Source organism: Agelaius tricolor, unplaced genomic scaffold, assembly GCF_023055355.1.
Source record: "Agelaius tricolor isolate 1412-34295 unplaced genomic scaffold, bAgeTri1.0.p SCAF_10, whole genome shotgun sequence".
NCBI classification, from domain to species: Eukaryota; Metazoa; Chordata; class Aves; order Passeriformes; family Icteridae; genus Agelaius; species Agelaius tricolor.
In genome coordinates, this window is record NW_027269270.1 from 731,982 (window position 1) to 747,075 (window position 15,094).

At 45.7% G+C, this 15,094-nt stretch overlaps 1 protein-coding gene across 1 annotated transcript in view; it reads left to right on the top strand.

Annotated features, from left to right (window-relative positions):
• Window positions 1-652: 652 nt before the first annotated feature.
• ABCA12 (ATP binding cassette subfamily A member 12) overlaps window positions 653-15,094 on the top strand; it is an 80,172-nt gene continuing 65,730 nt past the window's right edge. The window contains exons 1-2 of the mRNA XM_071434268.1: window positions 653-721; window positions 4,572-4,665. Coding sequence (XP_071290369.1) covers window positions 653-721; window positions 4,572-4,665 — 163 coding nt within the window. The remainder of the gene's footprint in view (window positions 722-4,571; window positions 4,666-15,094) is intronic.

Consider the following 15,094-nt stretch of genomic DNA (forward strand, 5'->3'; position numbering starts at 1 on the left):
GTGTTTCATGGAAACCAGTCAGTGAGAACCCCAGCACTTGGTTTCCTGGAGGAAAGGGAAGATGCAGGAAGCCAAGCAGTTGGATCAGTCCCTGAGATGCAGGCTGTGGCTGTGGATGCTTTCTCCCCAGGCATTCCCTGTGAACTCAGGGAAGTCAGACTGGCCTGGCAAGTGGCCTAAGTCTGCTGCTGCTGATGACACCTCTCCAGCAGAAGCGGTGTGTGGGCAGACAGGGAGTTTCATCATGGGGAGGAGGAGGAGGCATGCATCACCTTTTGTTTAAGCAGAAGCATCTTTTTGGAATGCTATCCATTTTATCTGTGAGGGCTTGGACAGGGAGCATCCAGGAGAGGCTGGATATTGTAATTAACACAAGTGGAGGCAGGCTGCTGCATCTGCCCGCCCGCCCAGAGAGGAAGAACCTGTTGAATTTGCTAGGAGCTATTGCTGTGAGGACAAGAGCCACAGTTCCTGGGAGTACAGCAGCCACAAGTGGATGGAGTAGCTGCTTCAGAGCTATGCTGTGGGGAAGAGGCAGAGGCCTGGATTTTGGACACTGGTTGCCCTTTTGGGTTAGAGCCTCCACTTTTGCCTCCTAAACGTGGGGAGGAGGAACCCGCAGCCCCCTTGCTCTCGACTGGGTGAGCCAAGCATGGCTGCACTCTCCCAGCACCTCAGGATCCTGCTCTGGAAGAACTGGCTGAGTGTCAAGAGGCAGCTGGTGAGTGTGGGAACAGAGGAGTGCAGGAGGGAGAACCTGGAAACACCAGGAGCTGAGGAGCAAGGGGGGCACTGCAGAGAGGGAGGTTGGGCTGGTAGAATGGGAAGGTGGTGGTAGAAGCAGAAGGAAGGAAGGGAATGGCACAGAAGTGAAGATGGGTCTTGTGTGAAGTCAGGAAGTGAAGATGGGTCTTGTGTAAAGCTCAGGAGTCCAGACTGAGTACCATGGATGCCTCTCTTGTTCTCTCATGACAATGTCTGTGCAAACAAAACCATGCACAGACTTGTGGGCAGACCTGAGTTAGGGCTGCAGTTCTGTACCTGCTGCCATGTGAGCAGACCCTGTGCCTGGTGCACAGCCTCTGAGGAACCCCTAGGATTTGGGGGTGATGGGGCTACCCTTACACAGAGCCATTTGTAAAGGATGGATAACAAAAAAGTAGCTCAGATGATACTTTTGTTATCCAAGAGAGATGCAGGTAGGACAGGTGTCCAGTGTGCTGCAAACCAAACAGCCCAATGATGTTTCTGTCTGAAAGATAAACCACTGCCAGCACTATCCAGAGAGGGATCTGAGCTGCAGCAGCATCAGGGAGCACACATTCCTTTGGGAGGTATTGCGTGGCCAGGCAGAGTAGTTGTGTCCCAGTCCAGGTTTGGTCCAGCTGTGTGTGGCATTTTCAGCAGAAGCCTGGGCAGTTCAGGGGGCTGCACCATAACCTGTGCTCCAGAAACCCAAACATGGTGGGGTTTAAACTTGCCCTGGTGGAATGGAGACCTTGGCAGGCACAGGAAGCGCTGGCCAAAGAGAAATGTCCATGGAGGGTGTGATTTGAGGGTGAAGTGAAAGGCCTTGTATGACTGTGTGCTTCTGCAAGGTCTGTTCCAGCCTACCCTGCCCTATCTCCTGGTTGTGGGGCCTGATTCAGAGAGGTGCTGGGTGCCTCTGACTCCTGTGGATGTGCTGTGTGCCTCAGAGCCTTCTTCACTGCTGCAAAAGAGACCTTTCCTGAGATGCAGAAGAATCCCCATAAATTACCTCTAATTTCTCAAGAGAAATTGTAACAGCCTCGTTAAAAGCAGAAGGCTTGGGTCCCTTTTAGCTCTTGTGTACCCTGAGTAAATGCCACCTAAGCCCTACCTGTGCTTCTGACCACTGTCTGACTTACTGTAATTCTGGTTTCCTGTGGAGTTGAAATATCAACTCTGTAGAACTGAAATGTCAATTAAAATAAAAATCTGGCCACTGCTGACTATTTTAAGGCAGGCATGCCTTGCAACCCTCCTTCATTTCCCTCTCTTGCTCCAAATTAGGGAGCTTGCTTGGGCTGAGGAGGGTGTGAGGAGGTAAACTCAGATCTTTTTGGGAGCAAAGTTGGGCCTGAGTGCCAAAGGGAACTGGAGATATTGGTGCCTCTTGTGTCTTGCCCTTCATTATTTAAACAGAGGCAGAAGGGGAGAGAAAGTGTGCACTCAACCCGAGATCCTAAGTAAGCTCTGAGAGATTAAATCAACTTTTAGCAGTGAAATAATCCAGCAACTAAGAGATTATGCAACCTACATCACAGTTCTTAATGTCCCAAGAGCCAGATTGAGGTTGGTTGTGGTTCCATTGGAGTCAACATGTTCCACCTGCAAACAGTTTGGCCAGGGTGGTTGTCTTGTTTTTGTTTATTAGAAATGCCTGGGACAGTGGGAATGCTGTGATGTTGCAACTGATGTGCCCAGCTACTATTAAATCCAATTAAGTCACAGGACAGAGATACTGAGAGAAGACATGTCTGGAAAGTAGGGAGTGTAAGCTCAAAATGGGGAGGGACAATGATTTTCCTGAGTAGGAGCAATCAGTATTCATTTATTGTCCCAAGAATGTGACAGATGTCCAGCCCTCCCTTTAGGCAGCTTCTGACTAATATCAGTTTCTGTGCTGTTACCCCATAATTTTACTTTAGCCTGTGTGGTGTTAAACAAGGAGGACACATTAATAATACCATTTGCATGAGAATTAATCACAGTTAAACTGCATGTTTGGGGACTGATTATAGGGAAAGCATCTGATATAAAAAAATGACTAAAATATGTCAGTGCCAGTGATGGATCTTGTTACAGGTTGGCAGGGTATACATAAAAAGCAGGAAGGGTATTGTCTGTCTAAGCTAAAATGTGGCTGAATGCTAAAATTATAGGAGCACCCTCTGAAGGGGTGTGTGGGGAGGTGCCTTGTGGTTTGATATCTGTCACTTACCTATTTTGGGGCATGAATTTGCTGCTGCTTTCAAGCCTGGGTCACCTCATCAGGGACGGTAGGGATGGAGTTGCTGTAGAACAACCATCTTTAAGCTGAATTGCTCTCCAGGATTTGTTTGTCTGTTTGGCTTTATGTTCCAGTGAGTGTTACAGGAAATGAAAACATGGTTATGGGCTTGGAATTACTTTGGAAAAACAGCTTTGGGTAGGATGTACTGATCTGAAAAAAAAATAGCAACGCAACGATGAAAAATGGGATTATTTTGAAGAAAGACATCTTTGCAGTTCCAAAAATGGGCATGAAGGTAGAACAGCAATTTTGTAGCACAGAGTAGTTTCAATTTAACTGCTGATGGATGCAAAACTCTTAATCTAGTAAACATGGGAGCCAGCTCTCTGCTAGTGCAAAAGCAAGGGATTATTTGAATAATTACAATTTCCTAGCTCACAAAACTCCAAGGTTTGTATTTTAAGATTTTGGGCATCCTCCCTAGATTGGTTTACTAGACTAGATGATTAATTCTAGTATACTAAATGATTAATTTACTATAGTAGATGATTAATTCTAGTGTTTTCTTAATTCTTGTCCATTGAAAGGTGCAACCCTCATGTTAGAGGCAGGAGTTCTATACATGTTGATGTACATTAGGGCAATATTACATTATTTCTCTTCCACCTTAAGTTAGATATGTGGAAGAAATTCTTCCCTGTGAGGGTGGGGAGGCCCTGGCACAGATTGCCCAGAGAAGCTGTGGCTGCCCCATCCCTGGCAGTGTCCAGTGCCAGGTTGGATGGGTTTGGGGCACCCTGGGATAGTGGAAGGTGTCCCTGCCCATGGCAGGGAGTGGGACTGTGTCAGCTTTAAGGTTCCTTTAGCCAAAGCCATTCTGGGAATCATCTCAGCTCATGTGTATGGACTGCTACAGTCTGGAGATGGAAAGGTGCCAGGGATGTGGGATGCTGGGGTTAGAAGTTCTTATAAGAGGTTTTTTTTTTTTTTTGATGATGGGTGTTCAGATGTGTGTTCTGTAGGCTGGTTGCACAACTCCATAAACCCCTTCCTCTACCATGCTTGAGCTCCACATCTTGTGAATGACCACTGTGCAAATCCCTTCTTCCAGCTCTACCATGAGGATCCACTGCTTATGAAAACAGCTAAATTTTTGGGGGAAAACTGCTGTAGGCTTGTCAAACACTGTAATTTTGGGGTGTAGGTCAGTTGAAGTCCTATTTATCCATCATTTCACTGAAAGTGAAACCAAGCTTTCACACTGCAGCTCCTTTATCTTCTGGTTGGTGCTTCCCAGCATGCCTTTACTGTGACATAGCAGTGTCTCAAAGCTGGGTAAACACAGTCCCCCATAATTATCAGCCAAACTGAAACCTTGTGCTGCTCTCAGCCTTGTTATTTGCTCTTAAAATCTTCGCTAGTTTTTCTTCCTGAATAGATAATGCTTGGATTTTAATTGTATGCATGCCAAGACAGGTGTGATTTACAATGCACCTCATAACTCACTTAGGGCACTGCTTGTACATTCCAGACAGGCTCTGGGTGACATCAATGCCACAAACATAACCGATTTCTTTTCATTGCTCTTTTATAGGTATGGTCGTTTGTTTTAATTTCCTGGCCCGTGGTTGTTTTCATAATCTTGGCCATTATCCGTCTCAAATTCCCTCCAGAGCCACAGCAAAACTGTAAGTAACTGGTTTGTTTTTATGTCTGTGGGGTTTAGTTCTCATTTCAGTGACTGATGTGTTCATTTGATGTGTTTTGTTACTTTTACAAATTTGGCTCCACGTAGTTTCCAGTGGAGATTTCCTGGGATGCATCATGCTGTAAATAAAATGTGTGTGCTCCTCTGAGGTTGTTTTTGCTCATGGTTTGTTTTTTTTTTTTTTTCCAAATTAGCTTTATAATTAGAAAACAACCTTAAAGAACTGTCTCATCAAGATTTATTTGGATACTGCAATATAATTTTCCAGGATAAACTGAGGGAGAAGAGGCAAACTGGGGGAGAGCTTACTCAGTTAAATGAGTGAGGGCAGAGGCTGCAAGTGTGATTATGCAGGTGAGGTGGCAAACACAAGAGGTTTTACCTTGTGCATGCCACAGGCAAAATGTGCACATTAAAGTATCTCACTGCTAAGGCTCAGCTGAAGAGTGATGACTTGCTTGGCTCCTGGGACGTGATGGTGCATGTGAGCCCCTTTTAATGAAAACAGCAGCTCCCTGGGTGGCTCAGGAGTTGGTGGGGGTCAAATGGGTGAGAGTTTGCACAAGCTGGTTTTGCTTGCAAGCCTTGCTCCTTGGGTCAGGAAGTGTCCATCTCAGAGCAGGGATGCACTTGGGTCTGCTCTAAAGCACTTCTGCTGATCAGTGAGTCCTCAGCACCATCACAAGCATGTCCCAGCCCTGAGCACATTTGTTCATGGAGTAAACCAGAGCAATGAGTTCATCCAGCTGGGAGCTTTATCTTTGAGTTGAATCAAATGATAAAGCCATAGAATGGTTTGGCTTGGAAGGGACCTTAGAGCACCTGGTTGATAGCAGAGACACCATCATGGGTGACCCATGTGGGGCTGCCATGGGCCTGCAGGAGCAAAGCCCTGACATGGGCAAGGCTGGGGGTTTGTATTTGGGGCAGGAGGACAGGAGACAGCAGAGGAGACAAGCCCTGGCAGCAGAGGAGACAAGCAGTTGGCTCCCAGTGTTTGTAGCTGTCCCATGTGTGAGATGTGGCTGGGAGGGATCTGCCTCTGAACACTGGAATGTTCACCCTGGTGTGATTCTCTGGTTAGAAACTCCATGTTCCTCTGTGAGGTGTGAGACAGGAGCATACTGTGACAAGTATCAGACATGCAATTAGGATAGTCCTCTTGCAGAGAGCTTACAGCCTAATCCCATTGAAGCATTGTGTACCTCCTTCCATAGGCAGGGATGTAGGCAAGTTCTTCCTGAAAGTATTCTTCAATGGGAAAGGACATTCTTGAAGTGTTGGGATCATTTTTGAACGCCAAGTGCATCTGCTGTCAGCAGAAGACCTCTTTAGGCATGTTATATATTCCAAATTCCCTGGAACAAGCTGGAGCAGGCAAGACAGGACACGTTGTACTTTGTGAAAACCCTGGATTTTGCCAAGTGTGGAAATGGCAGACCTCCCATGCTGCCCCACCAGTTGTACTTCCTGTCCCCAATAAATCAGATAAGTTGGATGTCAAAGGAGCCATCTGGATGGGGAAGTATTTATTCTTTTATTTGACACGGTTATTAGTTTGAATCTATATTTATTTGGAGCATTTTTGCTCTGGATGATCACATCTCTGCCTTAATGAATTAGCAGCAATAATCTTATGAACTGCAAGTAGCACCAGCAGTTGTGCTTTGCAGGAAAGGGGAAAGTTGGGCAGTGTCTTTGAATGAGTTCCCTTTCCTTGTGGAGATTAATTTTATTTTAGTACAAGTCTCAGTAAGTGTGTGAGTAGGCATCTGTCTCTCTTAGAAGTGGATGATAGGAACTCTCAATTGCAAGAGAGATTTTTTGCTGGAAAATAATGGTTTTGGTGTATTCTTGTGATCCAGATGTTCAGAGACCATCTAAGAATCCTGAGGGAATAGAGAAGGATGCTAACCAGAGCCAGTTTCTGCTGCTATTATAGTTAAATAAGAACAGTTGCTTGACAATTACACTTTTTTTTTTGACAACTGGAAAAAATGCATCAAACTTTTTGCTTGAAAAGCAAAAGATAAATCACTTGGGAACTTTCCTTTTTGATAGAAAAGCAGGCGTGGGTGGACACATGTAGGAAAACTATTATAGGAGGGGATTTTATTCATTTTATTCATAAAATTCACCTTATGCTGAGTTCCAGTGCCTGCCTTAAGACAGAATTGTTAAGTAGTGACAAGAAATTGTTTCCAGTTCTGCTGTCAAGAGATTATTGCAGGTAGACAAAAGTCAGGAAGCACAGAATCAATGGCACAGAGATGGAATAAGCTACTCAGATGCTGAGGTTTGGAGCCTTAGAGATAACCCCACAGAAAATCCCACTCTGTGCTTATCTTGTGTATTCAGGGCCACAGAAATATCATGAAATCTATTAATTTTATTTCAATTAAAACAGCTCAAATTGAAGACAGTAATTTCTTCTGAAGGGCAGCTAATACACATTGAATAGATGGAGGATTATGTAGAGAAATTACCTGGCAAATATCAGTGAAGGGTGAACAAATGGCAAGGGTTTCCTGCAGGAGCAAGTTGCTTGTGCTGAATTATATTGTGTAGCACTTAATGCAAAGGGAGCTTGTGCCAGGCTGAGCTTCAGAGGGAAATGACATGCCAAATAAATGTCATCACTCAGGAGCTGCTCACAGGAGAACTAAGAACTGAGGAAAACAAGGAGCTGAGGTCTGATAAATAATTTTCTTCACAACTAATGCATCTTGTACCTAGGAGGTAAAAAAACCCCTATCTCTCGTCTTTATTCAGGGATTCTGTTTGATGATGTGTTTCCAGGTCAGCAGAGATTGTTGTCAGGAGAAGTGAAAAAGAGATTTCACTGTCTGCATACCCAGTTTCTGTGATGATCCCAGAGTCTTACAAACAAAATCCCCATCCAATTTACTACTCACATTGCAGTTGTGACTTCTGACCCTTTTATTCCAGCCTTTGTCTTTGCTAGGAGACATTGGGATGTGTCTGTGTACAATAGGAAACTCTGGACCGGAAATCTGCAGGTGAAAGCCACCGGGTTTGATGGTATCACCCAGACTTTTGTGCCTGTATCACCTGTTTTCTAGAGCAGGGACACAAATCCCTTCCCATCCTCCAGGTTTTAGCAAGGTATGGGAATTGTGTACGAGATACAATCTGTCCCTCAGGGCCCAGCCCACTCAGTCTGCAGAGGAGCCCAATTACGCTCCTTGCTTTAACGAGCTGTCACACCCTGTCACACCCTCCCCGCCCGATTCCTTCCTTTCCTGCTGGCCTCCTCTCCCCTGCTGTCAGTAGTTGAAGCTCGTCAGTATTCCCGGTAGGAGCTCTCTTGGGTGTGGTTACAGAACTCTGCTCAGAACCTTGGGCTGTGGGGAGGATGTGGGACAAACCTCACCCTTGTTAGACCCTGGGTCAGCTCCTATGGCACTCCCAGGGCTGTCAAACCCGTGCCTCATTCACAGACAGTTCTTCTTCATGGAAGGTAGCTGTGCTCTTGGCTATGCTCTTAAATCCACCAAATTCTGCCAGGGAATTCCTTGGCAGAACTTTTCCCAGTGAAGCACTTTCTACCCTTCACCTCTGCCCAGAATTTCCCCCCAGATTTCCCCAGCGTTGTGGAGATGGCTGCGAGGGTGCATTGCATTCACTCAGAGATGTTTGTCAGAGACTCAGCAGCAGAGTCCTCCACGAGGCTGCTCTTTGCAGCCAACATTCTGGGGGAATATCATCAGAATTGGTCAGTACCAGCACAGGTGTTTGGCTCTAGCTTAGAGCCAGAGCTGTGTGGCACAGCACTGTGGAGGAACAGACTCTGCTCTCATTCTTGTCTTCAGTGCTCCTGGGAGAAGGAAGGCCCAGGATAGGCTCTGCCTCTGAGCTGCATCCCATTCAGTCTTGCTGTGATGGTTAGCTAGGATTTGAACAGGTCCAGAACTGGCTGGAAAAATCAGAACAGGCCCCTGAGCAGAGCTCTCTGATGCCCTAGAAGGTATCTCACTTGGAGGTGAGAAAACTCAGAAAATATGCTATATTTGATAGGAATTTGCCTCTTAGTTGGAGGCACCTGTATTCATCTCTTTTCCCAGTAATGTGGAAAAATTAATAGGTTCCCATGCTAATTACAGGGAGTTGGGATGATGGCTCAGCTGCACAGGCCACTCCATTCATTTGGATAAGTCATGGATATTTATGCAAGTCATAATCCACCCCCAGGGTTCAGCCTATTCTGCACACAGACAAGCACACAGCAGACTGCAGGCTCTCCTTCACCACTTGCCTGTGGTGGAGCAGCCCCACTCCTTGTGTTCCTTTACACTGCCTAATTTTCCTCCCCTTCTTTTCTGTCACTCTTTTCCCCCTTTTCTGCACATCAGATTTTTTTTATCTGATGGAGTCTGCACTGATTAGGAAAATACCTCACCAAGTGCCTGGTTTTGGCATGAATGTTTTGTTTCATTCTCTTGTGCTTGGGAGCAGCCTGCCATATAACCCTCTGTTTCATTAAACCAGAGCTGAAGGGGGTGTGAATTATATTAATTAACCCCACATTTGCTGGAATAGACACCTCCACTGATCTCCTTGCATGCAGAAGCAGTGCCCAGCCACACAGTTCTTTGTCTTCCCCTTGGCTTGGAGATCAGCTGCGTAAAGACAGCGCTGTGATGTTTGTGATGCCTCCCTTGTCATAAATCTCCACACTTCCTTTTCTTTCCACAGACTCTTCTGCCTTCTGGGGTGTGACTGAAGGATGTTCAGGGTTGGAGCTGAGAACTCCTGACTTCCCACTGTGATTTTTCCTTCCTCATTGAAGCAGGGCCTTGGGGTGATCATTTAATTCTAATTGACTTCCTGAAACATCTCAGTCCAGGTGCTGGGATCTAAAAGGGCAGAGGTATTTTTCCAAAGGTGCTGAGCAGCTTGGCTTAGACTGAAATTAGCAGCTGTTGATGCCTGTGTTTCTGGAAAAGAGCCCAGGTTAAAGAACCCAAACCTGGGCTCTGGAGGCACTCAGCATTGAAAGATGTTGGTTGGGTAAACATAGCTTTTGTGCAGGTCTTTTTGCAAGAGTCTAGATATGGATTTAAGCTTTTAGGTTCCAGTTTCTTGCTGGGAGATGTCCTGACTCTCTTCTTAGGTTCTGTTTGGGTAGGACTCATACAGACAAGATCAGCCTGGCTGTGTTACAAGACCAGGTTAGCCTTGTCTGCATTAAATATTGCTTTAAAAGAGCCCTCTAGGAAAAGGGCTTGTGTGCACCTACTGCTTTCTCCTGGTGTGTTTGTGCTTCAGGCAGTGCAGCATCCCTTCCTAGCACTGTGAGCCTCCTCAGCTCTGCCCCGTGGTGCAGACAGCAGCTCTGACATTTCCCCTCCTTGCCCTGAGTTTGCAATACCTCTTTGAAAGCTTCTAGGTTCCTCCTCCTCTCCTTTGCTCCTGCCTTTGGTGTGGAGGTTCTTTCTCCTCCCTTTACACCTGCTGCTCTTTGGCTCCTTTGTGATTTTTATGCTCTCTGCTCTTTATGATCAGTCCATGAACATGATGTGATCAGATTGCAGTGCTGATTTTTAATTTATTAAATAAGGAGGTGGAAGTGGAAGGTCTGTGGTTGGGCAAAACCAGCTTGCCCAGTCTTAATAAGCATGGAAGTGGATTCTGTCTGCTCTGGGCTGGTCTTATTGCAGAGCCTGAGGTGCTTGGGGGAAAAATTGGGCAACAAAATGAAATATTTCTTCTGTGGAGGCCACAGAGGGAGGGAGGAGCGTGGCTGTGAGGTGTCTGCTGCTTTGATTGCAGTGTCCTAGGCAGGCAGCTGAGGACATCATGAAAAAACAAGGGTCCTGTACAAGGTTGCTGTAAAGATAAAAAAATGCAAGGCTTTAAATCTCACCCAGATACACTGGGTGTCCAGGGGGCTTGGATGGATTTATCTGGGGTCCTGCTGTGCTTTCATTTCAAAAATCAGGAGATGCAAAAGGAGTGAAGTGGGGATCAGTCTGTTCTGCCATGTCTCAAGTGAAAAGATGAGAGGAAATGGCCTTAAATTGTGCCAGGGGAGGGTCAGATTAGATATTAGAAAAAAAACTGCACTGAAATGTCACAGCAATAGAAGTGCCAGGACAATTAAATATTCTGTTTTAATAGGTAAGGCATAAGCCAACTGGGTATTCATCTATAAAAAGTGTCCTGCTTAAAAATTAATCTCATCCCATAGATTTGATGATTTGGTTTAGTTTTTGGAGAGAGATTCAAAGTCCTAGCATTAGCATAAAGCTTTGTACAATAAAAAAATAAAAATAGGCAGCTTCAGTTGTTACTGATAAATAGATGTGAACAAAGCTGGAAATGGACAGTTGCATGTGGTTGAGGGGAACAGGATCTTTGTCGTGTCATGAAACAGGCACTTTTGTCTTTTTGGCTGTTGAAAAAAGCAGAAATTAAATTTTAAAGTGATGCTGTGTGACAATGAGAAAGACTAGAAGGGAAGGCAGGAGGTTGTGTGTGCACAAACACAGCCAAACATTTGGCATAGAAAGTTGGGAGGAGGTGACCAGAGCAGGGCATATTCTCACTGGGAGTTGTTGTGACTCTTGAGATAAATATGGATCCCAGCTGATAAACAGTTTGGGGTCTTTTTACTGCTCAGGGGGGGTTTTAAGAGAGTGTGTAGGAACACAGCACAGAGTGTTCCCTCCACTACAAAAATCCTGAAAGTTTTAAGCTTTCTTCAGCCAGGAGCTGAAGGGGTTTGATCCTTGTGATCATTTTAGTAGCTGCTGACAATTCTATTTTTGTGAATTTGTCTAATTCTTTTGAAATCAATGTCTTACCATGGCAGTAAGTTCTACAACATTTTGATATTTGTTACAAAAATGTGTTTTTAGTCCTGTTTGCTGGTTATGTCCTGATCTGTGTTTTGAGGGGTGACCATTTTTCACCCTTTTACTCACTGATTCCTAACTTTATTCATTTCTTTATCAAGCCACTTTTTGGCTACCTTTTCCCTAGCTGAAAAGTCCCAGTTATGATGTTGCCTTGTATGATTTGGCAATGATTGACTGCATTTCCAATTAAACACAATACTTTCTAATGAAACCATTGGCTCATTAGTGCCTCCAATTCACCAGAGCTGAGATTTGTATGGATTTTTTATGAACTATGGGAGGAATCTGGAAGGACTTAGAGCATAGGTAGTGTCAGTGTGTGTGAATTTTGCAAAGGCAAGAGAAACTTTTTATGCCCAAGTAGTGGTGATACAACCCTAAACTAGAGGTGGGTAGAAACCAGAAAAACTCAGCTGGGGGCTGCTGTGGTCATGGTGCTGTGCCTCTGATCTGCTGAATTCCTGGCTGGATCAGCAAATGGCTGGACTCAGCTATAATGCAAATACCACAAACCTCAGTGCAGTGGAAGCAGCAAAATCAATGTGGCAACGTGAAACATGGTCCATTTAGGTTGAAACATTTGGGTCAGTTTCAATTAATCTTCTAGACCATGGTGAAATAGTCATTTTCATCCCTCTTGTATGACATTTAGAACCACCCTGACATTTCTCATTGGTATTATACCAAGCACCTTTACCTGAAGAAAACAAAATGTTTTGCTCGTGTTGAAGGGAAGTGTGCTGGAATTTACAACATTCAGAAAAATGGGAGAAATTCATTTTCTTTTTTTGTTCTGAATGAGAGCAAATGGGGAAAATCCAGAATTACCAGTGGCATGCATGCATTAATTGGTATCTTATGTTTGTTGTTACTGCTCTGCATGCCTTGTTTCTTTCCAGCTCTTGGAGATGTGGCTGGCCTGGTTAGATGCTACTGAACAGGGAGAACCAGCCCATGCAGCTCTGAGCCCTTGGCCTCCTCTGCCCCTTGGGATGCCTCTTTCCTTCAGTTTCTGAGCCCTTCTCTCAGTGGGGATAGGAAATCAAAACTCTCTGTCTGAACACACAGTAAAAGCCTCAGCACTTGGGATTCTGCTGCTGGCAGACCCAAATTCAGCCTTTGCTAACAGGATACAGATCTGGGCTTGGATTTTGGTTGCAGAGGTGTCAATTTGGCCAGAAATATGAGAGGGTGATCTCTCAGCTCAGACATGTGGCAGCAGGGGGTGCAGTGATCTCTCCCCCTTGGCTCATGGGCACTGGTAGTGGGACCCTTCAAGGGAAATTGGAGTTTTAGCAAATTAGGAGGTTTAAAGCTAAAGGTAGTGGGGAGATTGAAAAAAAAATTTGTTATGTGTTGTGGATCTGCTCTGGTGCATGATGTAGGATCATAAAGCTGGGGCTTGAATATGGCATTGCCATAGGTTTGAGTGGGAGAAGGAGCTGCCTGTGGAAAACAAAGGAATTCCCAACAGTAGAAATACTGCAAAAGTCTCTAGTGGGGGTGTTACACTGCAGACTGGGAAACTATCACTGTGGAAAGACTGTCCTTTAAAATTTACAGAGCAGGCACAACTCTCCTTCTGTCACATTTGCTAGCTGGTGCTTACGTTGAGCACTGGTGTCACTGGTGTGCTGATAAACCTCAGCCAAGGCAGGGACAGGTCAGCATGGAGATCTCCTGGAGCAGCTTCCTCCCTGGCCATCCATGCAGGGGTTACAGGGCCAGCAGGGAATTCATCTGGCCCTGGGAATTTGGCTCTGCAGTAAGACCAGCCCAGAGCAGACAGAATCCACTTCCATGCTTATTAAGTCTGGGCAAGCTGGTTTTGCTCAACCACAGACCTTCCACTTCCACCTCCTTATTTAGTAAATTAAAAATCAGCACTGCAATCTGATCACATCGGGTTCATGGACTGATCAGGGAGAACAGAAAGAGCAGAGAGCATAAAAATCACAAAGGAGCCAAAGAGCAGCAGGTGTAGAGGGAGGAGAAAGAACCTCCACACCAAAGGCAGGAGCAAAGGAGAGGAGGAGGAACCTGGAAGCCTTCAAAGAGGTATTGCAAACTCAGGGCAAGGAGGGGAATTCATCTGGGTGGGCAGGACAGCCCCTGTGGCTCTGTGGGGTCACTCCTCACCACCAGCAAGGGGATGGAGGGCAGGAGCATGGAGCAGGGAGAGCAATAATCTCATGGCTCATCTTGGCATCAGTGAATTCCTTCTTTGCAGGATGCAGGGCTGGAAACCAGCTTGGGTCCAGCTCACACCACATGGGAATCTGGCCCAGACATTTTTGATTTTTCTGTTTCATGGTCTTTCTCAAAAATCTTCCTTATTTTTCTAACTGCTGTCAGAGCCCAGGCCTCTTCCAGAAGAGTCCTCCCTGACATTGCCAGTGCTCCTGTGCCAAGAGCATAGTGGGGTGACACTGGTTTGTGACTCAGGGATGGATCAGGTCCCATGGCTGCATCCAGCTGCCAGCAAATGCTCAGCATCTGCTGAGAGTTGGCAGAGCCTCACCGAGTGCCTCAACCTCAGGAGCCAACAATGTCCTCACAGGTATTGTGCCACCACCACCAGTGGCAGCACTTCCAAATTTCAGGTCACAAATTCCTGGCTCTTTATATCTGGGGCTGCTGTTTCAAAAGAGAAGAAAGAACCTTTTGTATGATACCATTGCTGTGTGCTGATGCTGAACACTTCACTGTGATAGAGCAGCTGATTGTTTAATTGCCCACTTAGTTCAAAGTGTGCCACCTTTCAATCCAATTCTTTGAGTCCAATTAGGGTTGTATCACCACTACTTGGGCATGAAAAAAATTCTCTTGCCTTCAAAATTCACACACTGACACTACCTAAGTCCTTCCAAATTCCTCCCATAGTTCATAATTCTAAAATTTGTTATTGCTATACTTGTACCTCAAGGAAGAGTTTCCTCTGATCTGGATGCATCAGGATCTCTTGCTTTATTACCTCTGCAAACATCTGGCATGTCTCTGGAGAAGACCAGTGCTCCCCAGACCCATCCTTGTGTTCTCCTTTCAGCCTTCCCCTGAGGAGTTACACAGCTTTGGCTGCTCCTGGTCTGCTAAGAGACATGAGCTGTGTGGGTGTTGGTAGGTGTGGAGGGCAGTGAAGAGTGCAGCTCCTACACATCCTTGTGGCTGTGCCCTCCATCCCAGTCCCCATGGCTTCCCACATCTTTGAAGCTTCATCTTGGTAGGGACAGTGATCCAGTGAGGTCTGTGGTGTGCATTTTTGGATTGGTGTGCAAGTCAATGTCCTGCATGGCAATGAGGGTGTGGGAGATGAGAAGGAAGATGAGAGGAAAGTGCCCATGTGTGCAGAACGCTGGGCAGGGTTGTAATTGGTGATCCCAAAGGGCAAACACTGCAGACACAGCAGGGATATTCACACAAGGATGCTTCCAGATTAAAGTGCCCTGCTCTAAGGTTTCCCTCATGGGCAGCAGATTAATTACCCTGCAACACCTTTAGAGTGGTGGATGCTTGGTCCTGTGGCCCCAA